The 16,046-nt window shown below is 36.4% G+C and overlaps 1 protein-coding gene across 1 annotated transcript in view; it reads right to left on the bottom strand.

The window, feature by feature from the left end:
- Positions 1 to 8,771: 8,771 nt before the first annotated feature.
- The window catches only part of LOC119746418 (advillin-like), a 50,494-nt gene continuing 43,219 nt past the window's right edge, over positions 8,772 to 16,046 (bottom strand). Inside the window, 4 exon segments of the mRNA XM_038223346.1 lie at positions 8,772 to 9,238; positions 10,990 to 11,097; positions 12,334 to 12,363; positions 15,192 to 15,257. Coding sequence (XP_038079274.1) covers positions 9,125 to 9,238; positions 10,990 to 11,097; positions 12,334 to 12,363; positions 15,192 to 15,257 — 318 coding nt within the window. The 3' untranslated portion in view covers positions 8,772 to 9,124.

Genomic DNA, 16,046 nt, shown 5'->3' with positions numbered 1-16,046 from the left:
CAAAATTTGTTGAAAATGTAAACTTTTTACCTAAAAAATATCAATAAAATTTGCCTAAATCTTCCAAATTTGGGGTGTTTGAATAGTAATTGATGCTCCTCTTGCCTCTGAAGGACTTTCAGCGTTGACTGGAGAAAAGTCAATTTTGGCCAAATTTTGATAAAAATGAAAGGCTAACCCCTTGCATTTTTTTCAATTTTGGCAGAAAAATGAATTTCCCTTAAACTTGCATGGAAGATGCCTAATGGACCCAATTCGAGTTGATGACAGACGTGCTTCTAAAAAAAAAAAAAATCCTCAATTTTGGGACAAAATCGGTCGAAAATGTTAACATTTTTACCTCAAAAATATCAATGAAATTTGCCTAAATCTTCAAAATTTGGGGTGTTTGAATAGTAATTGATGCTCCTCTTGCCTCTGAAGGACTTTCTGCGTTGTTTGGAGAAAAGTCAATTTTGGCCAAATTTGGATAAAAATGTAAGGCTAACCCCTTGCAATTTTTTCAGTTTTGGCCAAAAATGAATTTCAGAAACTTTGCATGTAAGATGCCTTATGGACCCTAGAAGACATTCCAATTGGAGTTGATGTCAGACGTGCTTCTGAAAAGAAAAATTTGCCTCAATTTTGGGACAAATTTGGTCGAAAATTTTTAACTTTTTACCTCAAGAATATCAATGAAATTTGCCTAAATCTTCAAAATTTGGGGTGTTTGAATAGTGATTGATGCTCCTCTTGCCTCTGAAGGACTTTCAGCGTTGAATGGAGAAAAGTCAATTTTGGCCAAATTTTGATAAAAATGAAAGGCTAACCCTTTGCATTTTTTTCAATTTTGGCTGAAAAATGAATTTCCCTAAAACTTGCATGGAAGATGCCTAATGGACCCAATTCGAGTTGATGACAGACGTGCTTCTAAAAAGAAAAAAAATTCCTCAATTTTGGGACAAAATCGGTCGAAAATGTTAACATTTTTACCTAAAAAATATCAATAAAATTTGCCTAAAAATCTTCAAAATTTGGGGTGTTTGAATAGTGATTGATGCTCCTCTTGCCTCTGAAGGACTTTCTGCGTTGTTTGGAGAAAAGTCAATTTTTAGCCAAATTTCGATAAAAATGTCAGGCTAACCCCTTGCATTTTTTTTCAATTTTGGCTGAAAAATGAATTTCTCTAAAACTTGCATGGAAGATGGCTAATGGACCCTAGAAGACATTTCAATACGATTTGATGACAGACGTGCTTCTGAAAAGAAAAATTTGCCTCAATTTTTAGATAAAATTGGTCGAAATGTTAACTTTTTACCTCAAAAATATCAATGAAATTTGCCTAAATCTTCTAAATTGGGGTGTTTGAATAGTGATTGATGCTCCTCTTGCCTCTGAAGGACATTCTGCGTTGTTTGGAGAAAAGTCACTTTTGGCCAAATTTCGATAAAAATGTAAGGCTAACCCCTTGCCATTTTTTCAATTTTGGCCAAAAATGAATTTCCGAAACTTTGCATGTAAGATGCCTAATGGACCCTAGAAGACATTCCAATTGGAGTTGATGTCAGACGTGCTTCTGAAAAGAAAAATTTGCCTCAATTTTGGGACAAATTTGGTCGAAATTTTTTTTACTTTTTACCTCAAAAATATCAATGAAATTTGCCTAAATCTTCAAAATTTGGGGTGTTTGAATAGTGATTGATGCTCCTCTTGCCTCTGAAGGACTTTCTGCGTTGTTTGAAGAAAAGTCAATTTTTGGCCAAATCTTGATAAAAAATGTAAGGCTAACCACTTGCCATTTTTTCAATTTCGGCTGAAAAATGAATTTCCCTAAAAACTTGCATGGAAGATGCCTAATGGACCTTAGAAGACATTCCGATTCGAGTTGATGACAGACGTGCTTCTGAAAAGAAAAATTTGCCTACATTTTGGGACAAAATTTGTTGAAAATGTAAACTTTTTACCTTAAAAATATGAATAACATTTGCCTAAATCTTCCCAATTTGGGGTGTTTGAATAGTGATTGATGCTCCTCTTGCCTCTGCAGGACTTTTTGCGTTGACTGGAGAAAAGTCAATTTTGGCCAAATTTGGATAAAAATGAAAGGCTAACCCCTTGCCATTTTTTTCAATTTTGGCTGAAAAATGAATTTCCCTAAAACTTGCATGGAAGATGCCTAATGGACCCAATTCGAGTTGATGACAGACGTGCTTCTAAAAAGAAAAAAAATTCCTCAATTTTGGGACAAAATCGGTCGAAAATGTTAACATTTTTACCTAAAAAATATCAATAAAATTTGCCTAAAAATCTTCAAAATTTGGGATGTTTGAATAGTGATTGATGCTCCTCTTGCCTCTGAAGGACTTTCTGCGTTGTTTGGAGAAAAGTCAATTTTTAGCCAAATTTGGATAAAAATGTAAGGCTAACCCCTTGCATTTTTTTTCAATTTTGGCAGAAAAATGAATTTCCCTAAAACTTGCATGGAAGATGGCTAATGGACCCTAGAAGACATTCCAATTCGTTTTGATGACAATCGTGCTTCTAAAAAGAAAAATTTGCCTCAATTTTGAAACAAAATCGGTCGAAAATTGTTAACTTTTTACCTCAAAATATCAATGAAATTTGCCTAAAAATCTTCAAAATTTGGGGTGTTTGAATAGTGATTGATGCTCCTCTTGCCTCTGAAGGACTTTCTGCGTTGTTTGGAGAAAAGTCAATTTTTAGCCAAATTTCGATAAAAATGTAAGGCTAACCCCTTGCCATTTTTTCAATTTCGGCTGGAAAATAAATTTCCCTTAAACTTGCATGGAAGATGCCTAATGAACCCTAGAAGACATTCCAATTCGAGTTGATGACAGACGTGCTTCTGAAAGGAAATATTGCCTAAATTTTGGGACAAAATTGGTCGAAAATGTTAACTTTTTTCCTCATAAATATCAATGAAATTTGCCTAAATCTTTAAAATTTGGGGTGTTTGAATAGTGATCGATGCTCCTCTTGCCTCTGAAGGACTTTTTGCGTTGTTTGAAGAAAAGTCAATTTTTGGCCAAATTTCGATAAAAATGTAAGGCTAACCCCTTGCCTTTTTTTTAAATTTTGGCTGAAAAATGAATTTCCCTAAAACTTGCATGGAAGATGCTTTATGAACCATAGAAGACTTTCCAATTCGATTTAATGACAGGCGTTCTTCTGTACAGAAACTGTTGTCTAAGCTTTGGGACAAAATCGGTCGAAAATGTTAACTTTTCCTCAAAAATATCAATGCTTTTGCCCAAATCTTTAAAATTTGGGGTGTTTGAATAGTGATTGATGCTCCTCTTGCCTCTGAAGGACATTCTGCGTTGTTTGGAGAAAAGTCAATTTTGGCCAAATTTCGATAAAAATGTAAGGCTAAGGCCAAAAAAAAAAGTCTCCGGTTTCTGGTATGCGCGCGCGTCGCCGTAGCCATGCGCGTCGGCAAAATGAAAAAGTTTTTCTTTTCAATAAAAGATGATGTCTCAAAACCGCCAAACTCACTGGTTTGACTGGAATTCTGCTGCTGCGCAATTTCAACGTGTTTTTAGATGGGGTTATGATCGAGAATAAGCTATATGTGGCCTCTCTGGACTCCCATATATTTGCACTTGGTTTAGTCGGGCACCATTTGCAGTCATCAGCCGACATTTGAAGCACATTTGAAGCAAAAAAGTCGAGTAAAAAAAAAAAAAAAGCCGCGTCGCCGCACCACTTTTTGGACAAGCTCCATACCAGAAACCGGAGACTTTTTTTTTTGGCCTTACCCCTTGCCATTTTTTCAATTTCGGCTGGAAAATAAATTTCCCTTAAACTTGCATGGAAGATGCCTAATGAACCCTAGAAGACATTCCAATTCGAGTTGATGACAGACGTGCTTCTGAAAAGAAAAATTTCCTAAATTTTGGGACAAAATTGGTCGAAAATGTTAACTTTTTTCCTCAAAAATATCAATGAAATTTGCCTAAATCTTTAAAATTTGGGGTGTTTGAATAGTGATTGATGCTCCTCTTGCCTCTGAAGGACTTTTTGCGTTGTTTGAAGAAAAGTCAATTTTTGGCCAAATTTCGATAAAAATGTAAGGCTAACCCCCTTGCATTTTTTTTAAATTTTGGCTGAAAAATGAATTTCCCTAAAACTTGCATGGAAGATGCTTTATGGACCATAGAAGACTTTCCAATTCGATTTAATGACAGGCGTGCTTCTGTACAGAAACTGTTGTCTAAGCTTTGGGACAAAATCGGTCGAAAATGTTAACTTTTTCCTCAAAAATATCAATGCTTTTGCCCAAATCTTTAAAATTTGGGGTGTTTGAATAGTGATTGATGCTCCTCTTGCCTCTGAAGAACTTTGTGCGTTGTTTGGAGAAAAGTCAATTTTTGGCCAAATTTTGATAAAAATGTAAGGCTAACCCCTTGCAATTTGTTTTCAAAAAATTAAAAAAAAATGAAATTCCTTGAAACTTGCAGGGAAGATGCCCCAGGGTACCTAGATTGCATTTCAATGCATTTCTGGACAAATAGCCGAAAAATGAAATTTAGTGAAACTTTCAAGGAAGATGCCTACTAAAGGTACCTGGAATGCATTCCAATACAGGACAGATGTCCTTTTGAGAGTGAAATTTCGTCGCAAATATGGAGTAAAATCAATCCGAAAGTTTGTTTTTGCCAAACAAATCTACGATTTCTGCCAAAAGTCGATTCAGAATTGCTATTAACTTAAGTTTTTATCATGTTCGTGTGTGTATTCACAATACGCCAAATTGAACCCATTCATTAGTGTTAGGAGGTAATCCTATACAATAGCACTGCCCGGCTTAAGTGACAGTCAGTAAGTGAGGTAAGTAAAGAGCGAACTCAAGGCCGACCCTCTGGGACCAGCAAAAGGGAACAAAATGTCAAACACTAAACACTGGCGTTCATTTATAATCGTTTATATTTCAAACTTTATTTCTGTCTCAAGGCACAAAACTATTACAATCTGTTTCTACTCGACCAAACGCATGCAAAGCACTACCATAATTTCCCCTAGGCCCTGTATGTCTGTTGTAAACACTAAGGAAATACAATTTGAACTACCATTTCTAACATCAAGAGTTACTGATATTCAGTTTGGGCCAAAAATACAGCAAGTTCGGGCATGAACTATACAGCTGACCACAGTTTGACTAACTTCGCTTCAAGGAAGGATGGTTCGACTACTCGACCTGACTATTACATGTATTTGGAACCGGACCATGAGGCACGGTTGCATCGCCAGGATTCAAAAGTTTCGTGAAGACGTTCTGACCCTCGTTTGACTGAAGGCGTTTGCGCATTGCTATTAGTGCGCAGGCTTAAGTTACGTCACATATCAACCATTGGTCGACTAATGGTCCTCGCCCGAACTTGCTATGATGATTAACAATGCATGCCATTGGATACCGTTTCTGTGAAATGTGAAATATCCTAAAATCAGGTTTAAACTTTTAGCTTATTTGAGCTTGGGTTAAAAGGAAAAACACTACCAAAGGCAGGAATGTGTTCTGAACAAGGCACGAATGCGGAGTTTATGTGCAAAGGTTCTGCATTTTGCAGAAACACAGTCTAAATAATGAGTTTATCAAACTACACAATAAATTGTTACTTGTTTTCCCAATTCATTCCATCTGAGTGCAATAAAAATTAATTTAAAAGTTGAATAAAGAAATTGACTGTAGCGGGGTCTGAACCTACGACCTCAGGAATATCGTTATAGTGCTCTACCAACTGAGCTATCCAGCCCTATGTTGGCGGTTCCCCATTTTGTCAATATCTTTATTCAAGGGGTGCTAGTCGGAAGCCATAAACCCCTATATGCCATGCAGCCAGGGATCGCGCCCAAAGTCACGATGCAAGCAACATCAGCAATGTTGCAAACCTGGGAAATAGCAAACGGGGTTCACTCAGAGAGGATACAGCTTTAATATTTTTATTACAATTTTTAAGAAAATGGTATAACTGAAATATGAAATAGATAATCAGTATCCACAATGACTGAATTCGCAACCGAAAAATGAAATTGTATGGTTTATAATGACTCCAAAAAAATTATGGGACAAAGTTCCCAAATGAAAATGCTAACTCTCGTCATGAAAAATGACAGTTGGCATGACCAAATCGTAAATTTGTCAAATCGAGAGTTACCTTGCCTCGGTATTTGGTGCAACTACAACTCAAATAATAATTACAAATTAAAAAAAAAACTCACAAAATATACAAACAAAAACTAATCCACACTTTTCAAATAAAACAAAATGGTTACTATGGCAACATGAACAATCACAAAACTAAAATGAAAAAGTGAAAGATGTGAAAGATATTTAATAGGTTTTTTTTCACAAAGCAATTCAAATTTTGTTTCGTTCCTGACTTTGGCATACAACAGCAATCAAAATAGATGGGATGCAAAATAGAAACGATTCTCTTGACCTGTTTTTCATTGACTGAATGGAAGGAAATTCAACAAAATATGCTTTGTGGTTTCCAAATGTGTAGCCTTTCTTTGTCCATTGGACAAAAATAGCAGAAATCGGGGGAAAAAATGTCATTTTGTTATTTGAAATGACACCTTAGGCACGAATTGATGAAAACAGATGTAAAATAAGAATTCACAACATCAGATGCTTAAGTACAGACTTAAAAAAACAAACAAAAAATCAAATGTTTGTGTCGTAGATTTCAATTACAAGTGAATATTTAAAACAATGATTCCCTAGCCAAAAATATGCTAATCAATCATAAAGATCTGCGTAAATGTTAAAAGACTATCATTTTCTATGGTACATGTAAATAAAGCACTGCTAAGGCAGCTTATAGAATTGTCCTTTTATTCATTAAAAATCTGGCACTTTTTGTAAACTTCAATTTCTGCAAAATCTGTGATATCAAGTCACTGTATCCATTCAATGCTAAAAATAGTTCCTCTGTCGGCATATTTATATTAGCAATTCCAAATCTACTTCTATTTTTTCTTTTTAAATAAGCCACTATAGATTATACTGATATTATATTTCATATATGAAACAATATTTGATTAAAGAAACCATATATTCTAGACTATTATTTCAAAAGTAAGAATCCTAAGAACACAAGGCTAACAAGATTGTCCTTTTTTTAACGCAATGCATTTTTTTGCGTACAGTGTACTTTAAAAACAGCCACCATGCAGGGATGAAATCTTACAAGATTGTTTCATTATTATAGAAAAAGGCACTCCATTACTCACCACACATGATACAGTCCTCAAATTCTCATGCATGGTTATTTTTTTTTTTTTGCCAAATGCAGCCAACAAAACAGAACATTTAGTATGGGAATTTAAAAAACGGCTTAATTTTTACAAAACTTTTCCAGTCAAATGCGTAAAGGCAGGTTAGAATTTGAGAAACGTGCCTTTAAGATGATCTTCAGTGTGAATCATTTCTGAGAGTGAGCCAATGTTTAGAAGGGCCAAGTGTTCCGACGTTCAAAACATTTCTTGGACAACGTTAGCATTTTTTCTAAACATGTCACAAGTGGTGGAGGATCTATAGGCCCTCATCAAACCTTCTTTGTCCCATATCCACCATAAGCCTTCAATGTAAAGCTTAGTGTTCAAAGTATCCAAGCACAACTTATCATATAATTACTGGATTGCTTGAATCATCCAAAGTAGAAAGATGAAACGGCAGCTACAGACGAGTGATACAAATTGACTTTTGGATTTTGGGTATAAGTCCCAAAACGAGCTGTTTTGAAACTGAAAAGGAAGGGAACATGAATCAAAACAAGCAGTGGGGAGTGGAGAAAAGGTTGAAATATCCGACTACAGACAGATGGTTAGATGGACAGACCAACAGACAGAATCGGACTCATCAGGGAATGGATCGGTGAGAAAGACACTAAGGCTGTGACGCTGTGAAAGACAGCTGGGAAATCAATCAAGTTTCCCAATTTTTCGTCACATCCTTGATACAAGCTTGAGAACGCGTTTAAAAAAAATATTAGCAGGGAAAGGAATTTTTCAGAAAGCACAAACTGAAGTACAGGCACACTAAAATGTTTCTGGACTCCCGGAAAGGGACAAAGATACTCCAAAAATCTGCTGAGAAATCAGCTAATCTGTCAGCTCAACCTACAAGATAACTCTTGCCTTTACGTGAGACTGCTAAATATAAACACCGCCCTCTTGTGATACAACTTATTAAACATACAATAATAACATCAGCCTTATCAAAACAATGCCAGCCAGTCAGAGTCTGGTCTCTTGACTCAACCTTTGAATGTTGACCACCGTGTGTACAGACACCAGACTTCAGACACAAAGTTTAAGCCTACGGTTAGCCAAATGCTTCGCAACAATGAAACATGCAAATAATCAGTCTCTTTTCTTAAAGTTAAACTTACCATTCGATTCTAGACCACAACTGTCACTCTTCTATTTTCCTGCCTCTATATCTAACATTTCCTATTTTGAAACCTGAGCAATTTTCTAAGTTCAACTAAAATTTGTATGTCATGCACTTATATTTACTGTAATTTCCACCACGCACAACCCCCCCCCAAAAAAAACTAACAAAAAATATAATGGGCACAAATTCCCATTGCTTTTTGAATATTTCCATTTTCAAAATTGTGAGTCGGATCTCTGGAAAATAAAGGTTCATTTGATTAGACATGCATGAAATTTTAGAAAATGACAATATTCAGTACCAAAAAGCATGTATTTTTACCAATAAAAAAAAATAACTGAAATAACTTCTGCAGCCGTGCATTCAAACGTTCATCATTACGAAACAGCAGTTATCAATAAGGCTGTATTTGTTTAATTTTTCAATTCAAGAATTCAAAATACTCTGACACCTCTTATTAACACACAAACTAATATTCCAGAAAACAAAAACTCTGTATTAACAAATCTTAAAATTACGAAATCAATATGCAATAGACTTGTTTATAAATTATCTATAATGAGCAGTCTTCCCTTGAGGAAACCAAAAACAATTGCAGCTTTTTCTCCAAACATTCGGTTGAATTTAATATTCTCTAAAACTACAGCGTCAGAAATAATACATCAGTTTTGAGAAGTTTTAATTACAACCCAACCTTTTTTCTTGACAGCTCGAAAAAAATGTCTAGAAAAGCTTGTTTCCCTTTCGCAAGTTGGTTCTTTTCCATGCTGGTAACTTGACGTAAGCTTCGAACTTCATCTTAAAGACTTTCTCAAAGTCAGCAGCGGATAAATAATACTAAACAAAAAGGGGGAAAAAAAAGACACAATCACAACATGACACACAGTGAACATAACAAACAAATGTTGCAATAATAATAAAAAATGTTTCCACAATAATGATAAAAATTGTTTCACTATTTCGAAGTTCATCAAATTCAGAGATGAAACTGGCACATGGCAAAAAAATTGGAAAATAGGCCGAACAAAAATACGTGTCCGAAATCTGGGCCGCACTGCAGTTACACACATGTACATGTACATGTACATGCATGTACAATACACTTCATGCCCAATTTCCGGACACCAACTCCTGCTTTATTTTCGATTCAAACAAAATTTTACGATGAAAAAAAAAAGGTCAGTGTTTTCATTGCATAAAACGCCTGAATAACAGTTAGAGTAATGGAGTCATCAACAAAGAAGTTCACTTCTTACTTGAGAAAGTCGAGGAAAAAGTCTGAAAGACAAGGCACCGTTCATGGTGCTTCAATCATGTCCATGATTCAACCACACAACTCCACTACTTCACTTGCATTCGTACGTGGGGAAAATCAGGCATTATCGTCTTTCTCTTCCAACAAATGCCAGTGAAATGTTTCGCTAATGTTCTCTTCGCTATCCTTGAGATAATCATCATGATTTTTAAAGCATTGCATTTTGTACAACTCAATCTGAAACCTCCGAAAATCGCTCAACATAATTATTTTATCCACTGGATCGTTCACAAGGCTACCCGTTACCGACCAGCCATGTGCTATATTATAGCGGACGGTACGGTGCTGTACGTGCGCTGGTACCATTGCGTACAGTACATGCACGCACGTGCGACACAGTGATTTTTCCATGTCACCTGCCAATGTTTAACCTTTTGTCCAGCCAGAAAAGGCTCCGATCAGTGTTATGCCCTGTGTTTCTACCATTGAAACACTCCAATAACGACTGGTGAAAGAGATTAAAACTACGTTCGCGATGATTTTAACGTGTATCGACTTTTCATCGACTTCTCTTAGAAATTATGATTGAAATAAAATGACATTTTGTGAAAAAAATCGTTACACAAAATCAGATTTTGTGGGACACATAGTAAGAAAATCGGAAATTTCGAAAACCGGAAAATTCAAAAAGTCGGATTTACGATTAAAATCGGAAAAGTTTCATCTCTGCAAATTCTTTAAATCTGGCAATACAAAGAGTGTTCACTATTGAATAAGACATCAAATGAAAAAATCTAGCATGTTTAGTTAGGGAATATTTACTTGAAATTTATTGGTGGCCCAACAGAAGAAACCCAAAATTGCAGATTTTTTTCAGAGGATTACAGACACCCAAAAAATAAACAAAGTAGGGTTTTTTTTCTCATTAGAATAAAGCAAAAAAATTAAAATAAGTTTTTTAAAGTTGAACGAAATTGACTGGAGCAGGGTTTGAACCTGCAACCTCTGGATTGCCATTCCAACTGAGCTATCCAGCCCTTTGTTGATGGTTCTCCAATTTGTCACTGTCTTTGTTCAAGGGGCTCTAACCAGAAATTATAAAATTGTTATGTGAAAAAATATCAATTTGTTGAAGAGCAGGGAAAAAGCAAATTGAATTTTAAAAAAAGGGCTTCTGAGTTTTTTCCAGAGAATATACAGGTCCATCTGTTCATAACAATTTTTTCTTTTACCAAGAAAGGTCAACTAGAAAAATCCCTGATTTTTACAATTTTTAAAGGGCCACTCCTTCACCCATGACAGGTTTCCTGAGGGGCGGGGCTTAACTCCTTACCTCCTTCTTGCTGGAGTCCACACCGTCAGGAAGCTCTTGAGCTTGCAGCTTCTCCAGTGGGTACTTGGGCAGGGAGTTGAAGTCTTCACCATCATCCTTCTTAGGGATCTAGTTGGAAAAGAAGGGGGGAGGGGGTTGAAGAACATTCAAAGTGAACAAAAACTGATATTTACTGACAATTACAATGTATGCTTTCAGATGGAATGTGATGAAAATAAAACTGGTTGAATGTCACATCGAGATTAAGGAAATTAAAGGCGCCGAGTCATATCTGCTCTGTTAAGTTACACTGTAGATTTCAAGAATCATTGGCTGGTTGATCAGGGGTAATAGTCATGTAAGTCTCCACTCTCCAGTGCCAGTTGATCATTAACTTGTTGCAGACAGAATTTAATGAGAGTTGGAAAGAGCTCATTAAAGGCTTCGATGGGAGATTAGATTTAAGGATGATCGGAGGTCATAGTAATGAAGCACTCAGAGCCTTCAGTGCTATTGTATAGCTTCAGTAGAGAACCACAAAAAAAGATCTTAACAAGTCAAAAATTATAAAATTTCCAACGATTTTGTTCGAAAATTTTACTTCGTGTTTTGTGAGACACCCCTCTGGCCATGTCTATGGTATGTGCCTGACATGCGTAATACTAAAAATCTCCATATATGGAGATTGGCACACACGGCGGCGCATACTGCGCAATGTGGCAAAGAATACAGCGGTGTTTTACCGGCGGTTTAAAACCACCCACGTGACGGGCTCTCTACCAATAGGAATGGGTAAAACTGTCTCAGGTATTTATGAATTATACAGTTGAATCTCGTTAGTACAAACTCTGTTAATACAAATTTCTGGTTATAACAAACATAAAGCCTTAGTCCCGACTGTGCATTTATGTGCACAATGAATGGGACTGATGTTCCTCTTAATACAACATTCTGATATAACAAACAATTCGGCTAGGTCCGAACGAGTTTGTATTAACGAGACTCAACTGTAAATAACACACTCATCTTCATACTACACAGGCAGAAATAACTCTTGCCTACACCTGTCACCTTTGGCCTATGAACTAGACTTTTAACCAATCTGGCGACCACAAAAAGAAGACAGTACCGGGGTGGCACTTTCACACCTGCCAAATTAGTTCTCAAATTTGAAAAATCAACAAAATTTTTGACCCTCAGATCAAAAACTAGTGAGAAATCCTAAAGAGGCAAGGCAATTCAAGTAAGTTTTTTCAATCAATGCGATATTTTCTGCTCTTTTGACTTCATGATATGTTTCTCTCAACAAATCAAAAATTGGGAAGAGAGACACTTTATTTTGATGCAGTTGTCATAGAAACCTACCTCATCAATTCTCACCATGACGGGAGCCGACTGCGGGGTTAGAGTTAACAAACACCAACAAACAGATGCAGAACAAAAAAAGAGGATTAATAGAACAAGCAAAAACACAATGCAAAACAGAAGTTAGAAAAGCGGGCTGCGGGGAAAGGTTAAAAAAGCAATGTTAAACGTAAGAAAGAACCCTCGAATGGTTTCTTACATTTTCCTGAGAACCAAAGATTGTGCCTAAAATATTGATCTGATTGATAAAAAATTAATTGTAAGAAAAAAAAACAAGAAAGAAAAAAGGGGAAAGCAACACTAAATCAAACGTATCATTAAAAATAATCAAAATGTGATTTCAGCTTCAATTTTTTTTTTTTTTTTTTTAAAGTGTTAAATCAATTTTGATTCTGGCTTTTTAAAATCATCCACAAAACAAGTGAATAATTTTTCAAATCCAAGCTTATGACCTCTGGAAAAACATCTCCCCTGTGAAGTTTCAGGCAAAGTTAATGAATGCACTGCAGTGTGTTCAATTTTATGCATGAACCTAAAGTTTTTGAGGAAAAATTTCAGGCAACATCTCAATTATACATTAATTCACTACCCTGGCAGCATGACAACGTCAATCTTGAGTTATACAACCATGCATCGGGTAAACAATTAAACATGCGTCCAATAAGTCACAATATTCTATGGTATTCTGATGTCTCTACTAATGATCAAAACTATGACAAGCTGTGATGCCTTGAGCAATTTTTAACGTTATGGTTTGTCTGATGACATGAACAGATTGACTACTATAATACGGATAACGTCCACGAAGCAAAAATGAAAATGGGCAACTCCACTCCACAAGTGGAAATGGCTGAAAAGTGGAACATTTATGAAATCTTCAGAACTACAAGTGTCACAACCTCCAAATGAAAGGGGAAAAGACCTTTCATTTGAGTGGTGTGCCAGTGAAATGGAATACATGGTCAAATGTACTTTTTGTGACAAAATTGGATTAGGAGCTGAAATAATGGATTTTAGGAAGTCCTTTTGGCGACTTGTTTTCACATGCAAAATGCAAGTGTTATTGTGAGTTTGTGTTTTTAAGGCAGAGAGAAAGATTCACAGTCTATGCCAAAGGAGGTTTTTGTATTATTATAAGTTTCTTACATGTTTTTAACTTGTACCAAAGATGGGCAGAAAGACCGCAACGCGAGTTACCATAACGCGAGTTACTGTAACGCGAGTTACCGAAATATATATCCCCCTAGAGATCTCATGATTGGTTATGGTTTATGACTTACATCCTAATTATGTAAGGACACTGAAAAGGATTCTTGAAACAGTGCACAGTATGAAGAAAGTTCCAAATGCAAGATATTTCAATGTTTGCGAGGTGTCCTTTTTTGTGACGCAAGCTACTGATAAAAAACTTATTGCCAAACCAACAGAAAGTTATTTTGTTGGCCTCTTTTCTGTAGTTTAGTTGCTTAACTTCTGGGGATCTTCTGTGAGAAAAAAAAAACCTAAATGCTCTGACTTTATAGAATAACAGCACAGAGTTGACTGAAGACCCCCGTTAAATGTAACACAAGTTACCATGGAATTGCCCAAATACTAACGCATGAACAAATGGGTTTAATAGCCTCAACGTTATATCGATATCACTTGACGTGAACTCCTCTTGACATGTTCACCCCTTTGACTTACAAAAAACATTCATGGAAAAAGGACGGGGAAGACAAGCAGAAGTAAGATTAGAATTTTGGCGGAGAGAAATTACAGAAACATGTAACAGATATGATAGGTCAGAACCATGGCATGCATTATGATTCAACAAAGTATTAGCAACATGGACACAGCGACACAAATTACATTCACAAAAGCCATTAGATGGAAAGAATTCCGAGTGCAAAGATATGACGAAAGCTACAGTACAGTACACACATGGTGGTGTCTTGAAGTCTTACCTTGCAATCTACAGAATGACTCCATTCTAGATGATGACATGCACCAAATCACTCTCACATGACACAAATTCTCAAAAATCGATAGTTTCTAGCAAATGATATTTAATGGATCACAGCAATGAAACTTTCCAAAAACTACCTGGGATGTTGCCTCGTGCTCAACTGCCCTGACGAAGGGAGTTGGTGATGGCTCATCTCTTTTCACATTATGTGAAGCGTTCTGGCAAAATGGCACAGAACTGGGCAGAGTTTGTGGACATTAGGAAAGGGAATAAAATTCTCCTCACAATGCTGTTTGTTGCACTTCAATCGGACATTCCGTTCACAAGTTATGACAGTTCAAAGTTCGCATATATCGACATGTCAAAAAAGCAAAGTGAGAAAAAGGCCTTTGAGCCTTTGAATGTTTTCTAGCCGTGATAATGAAGATGGAAATTGTTTTTCCCTAAAAACACTTTTATTCCCAATTTTCACACTGTTTCTTTAAAATATGTGAAGTCGACGTACCAACAATCAAAAATATCAATAAATCTGAAATTTAAAAAAAAAAAATCTTTTTTTTGGCATTATCCCCCGCTACGGCCCGTGCCCAGTTCTGTCGCATTTTGCCAAAATGCCTCACATAATTGTGAAGAAAATGCAAAGCATTGTGGGTAGTTCACCACGACGATCAATGCATGTGCCGTCTGCGCAGCATTGCTAACCCTTGGTCATTGATTGGACAAAAAAATTATCCAATCAGAGCTCAAAGAAACTAGCCATCACCGGCAGCCTTGGAAAAGGAGAGTGAGCACAAATGAACGAGTGTGTCTGAAGCCTGACAAATGAGGGCGCTGTTCAACTGATGGATGACTACCAGAGAGCCCGTGAATCGGGCCGATGATGCGATAACTTTTTTGTCCAATATCTTACCGCGATAGCAATCTTCTCGTTGTCCTTCTTAGCCTGTGCCTTCATGTCGTCCAGGTTAGGCAGCTCCTGTTGTAACAAAGAAAAATCCCACATTTCAATTATGAAGAATTCGCTTGGACAATCCTCACAGCATACCAGGCTTTGTCCAATATAATTTCAGGCAGTTGTTTAAATAACAGTTTTGGTAAGCTGTAAAGGACAATACAGAGCATGCTTACTTTGATTGAAGACGCAGAATTTGCTCAAAATAATGAGATGATAGTTCTTGTTTAAATGCACATAGCATCAGTACGTCCAGGCCCTGAAACATGCTTAATGGTTAAGAACATTGTTTCTGTCGTTAGCACAACTTTGCTGCTAACCGTTAATTAGCTCCATTACATTTGGAGGGCGATGCAAAAGAAAATCAAAGTAAAGAATGTCATGAGCAGTGAAAGAAGATACGAGATGCTGCCAAGACCGAAACTAACAAAATAATACATTAGAGTAGACTTATGCAGCTTGTCAGTGATGAATGAAAAGTTTCAATAAACATCAAAAGTTGACTAACTCTTTAATAAACTCCCTACTTAGTTGTATAGATGACCATGTCCGTCAAAATCCATCACTCAGTTTACTTCACACAATGCTTCAGGACCAAATCCGCTGAAACATCACTGGTGCTGGTGGATTTTGATGGACTTAGTACAAAATGGCTTATCTGCCAAAATCCGTCGAAATGGGGGATGGATTTTGATCGAGTTGGTAAGGTTGGGGTAGGAGTAAACAGAACATAAACAAAATAAAGTCTGTCATGAATTAGACTTATGAATGATACACATTTTTCCAGGTTTTGAATTAGCCACAAGCGAAGTA

The sequence above is a fragment of the Patiria miniata genome, unplaced genomic scaffold (genome assembly GCF_015706575.1).
Source record: "Patiria miniata isolate m_02_andy unplaced genomic scaffold, ASM1570657v1 HiC_scaffold_12, whole genome shotgun sequence".
Lineage (NCBI taxonomy): Eukaryota > Metazoa > Echinodermata > Asteroidea > Valvatida > Asterinidae > Patiria > Patiria miniata.
Note: the sequence above shows the minus strand (reverse complement) of the source record. Positions and strands in the feature narration are given on the sequence as shown.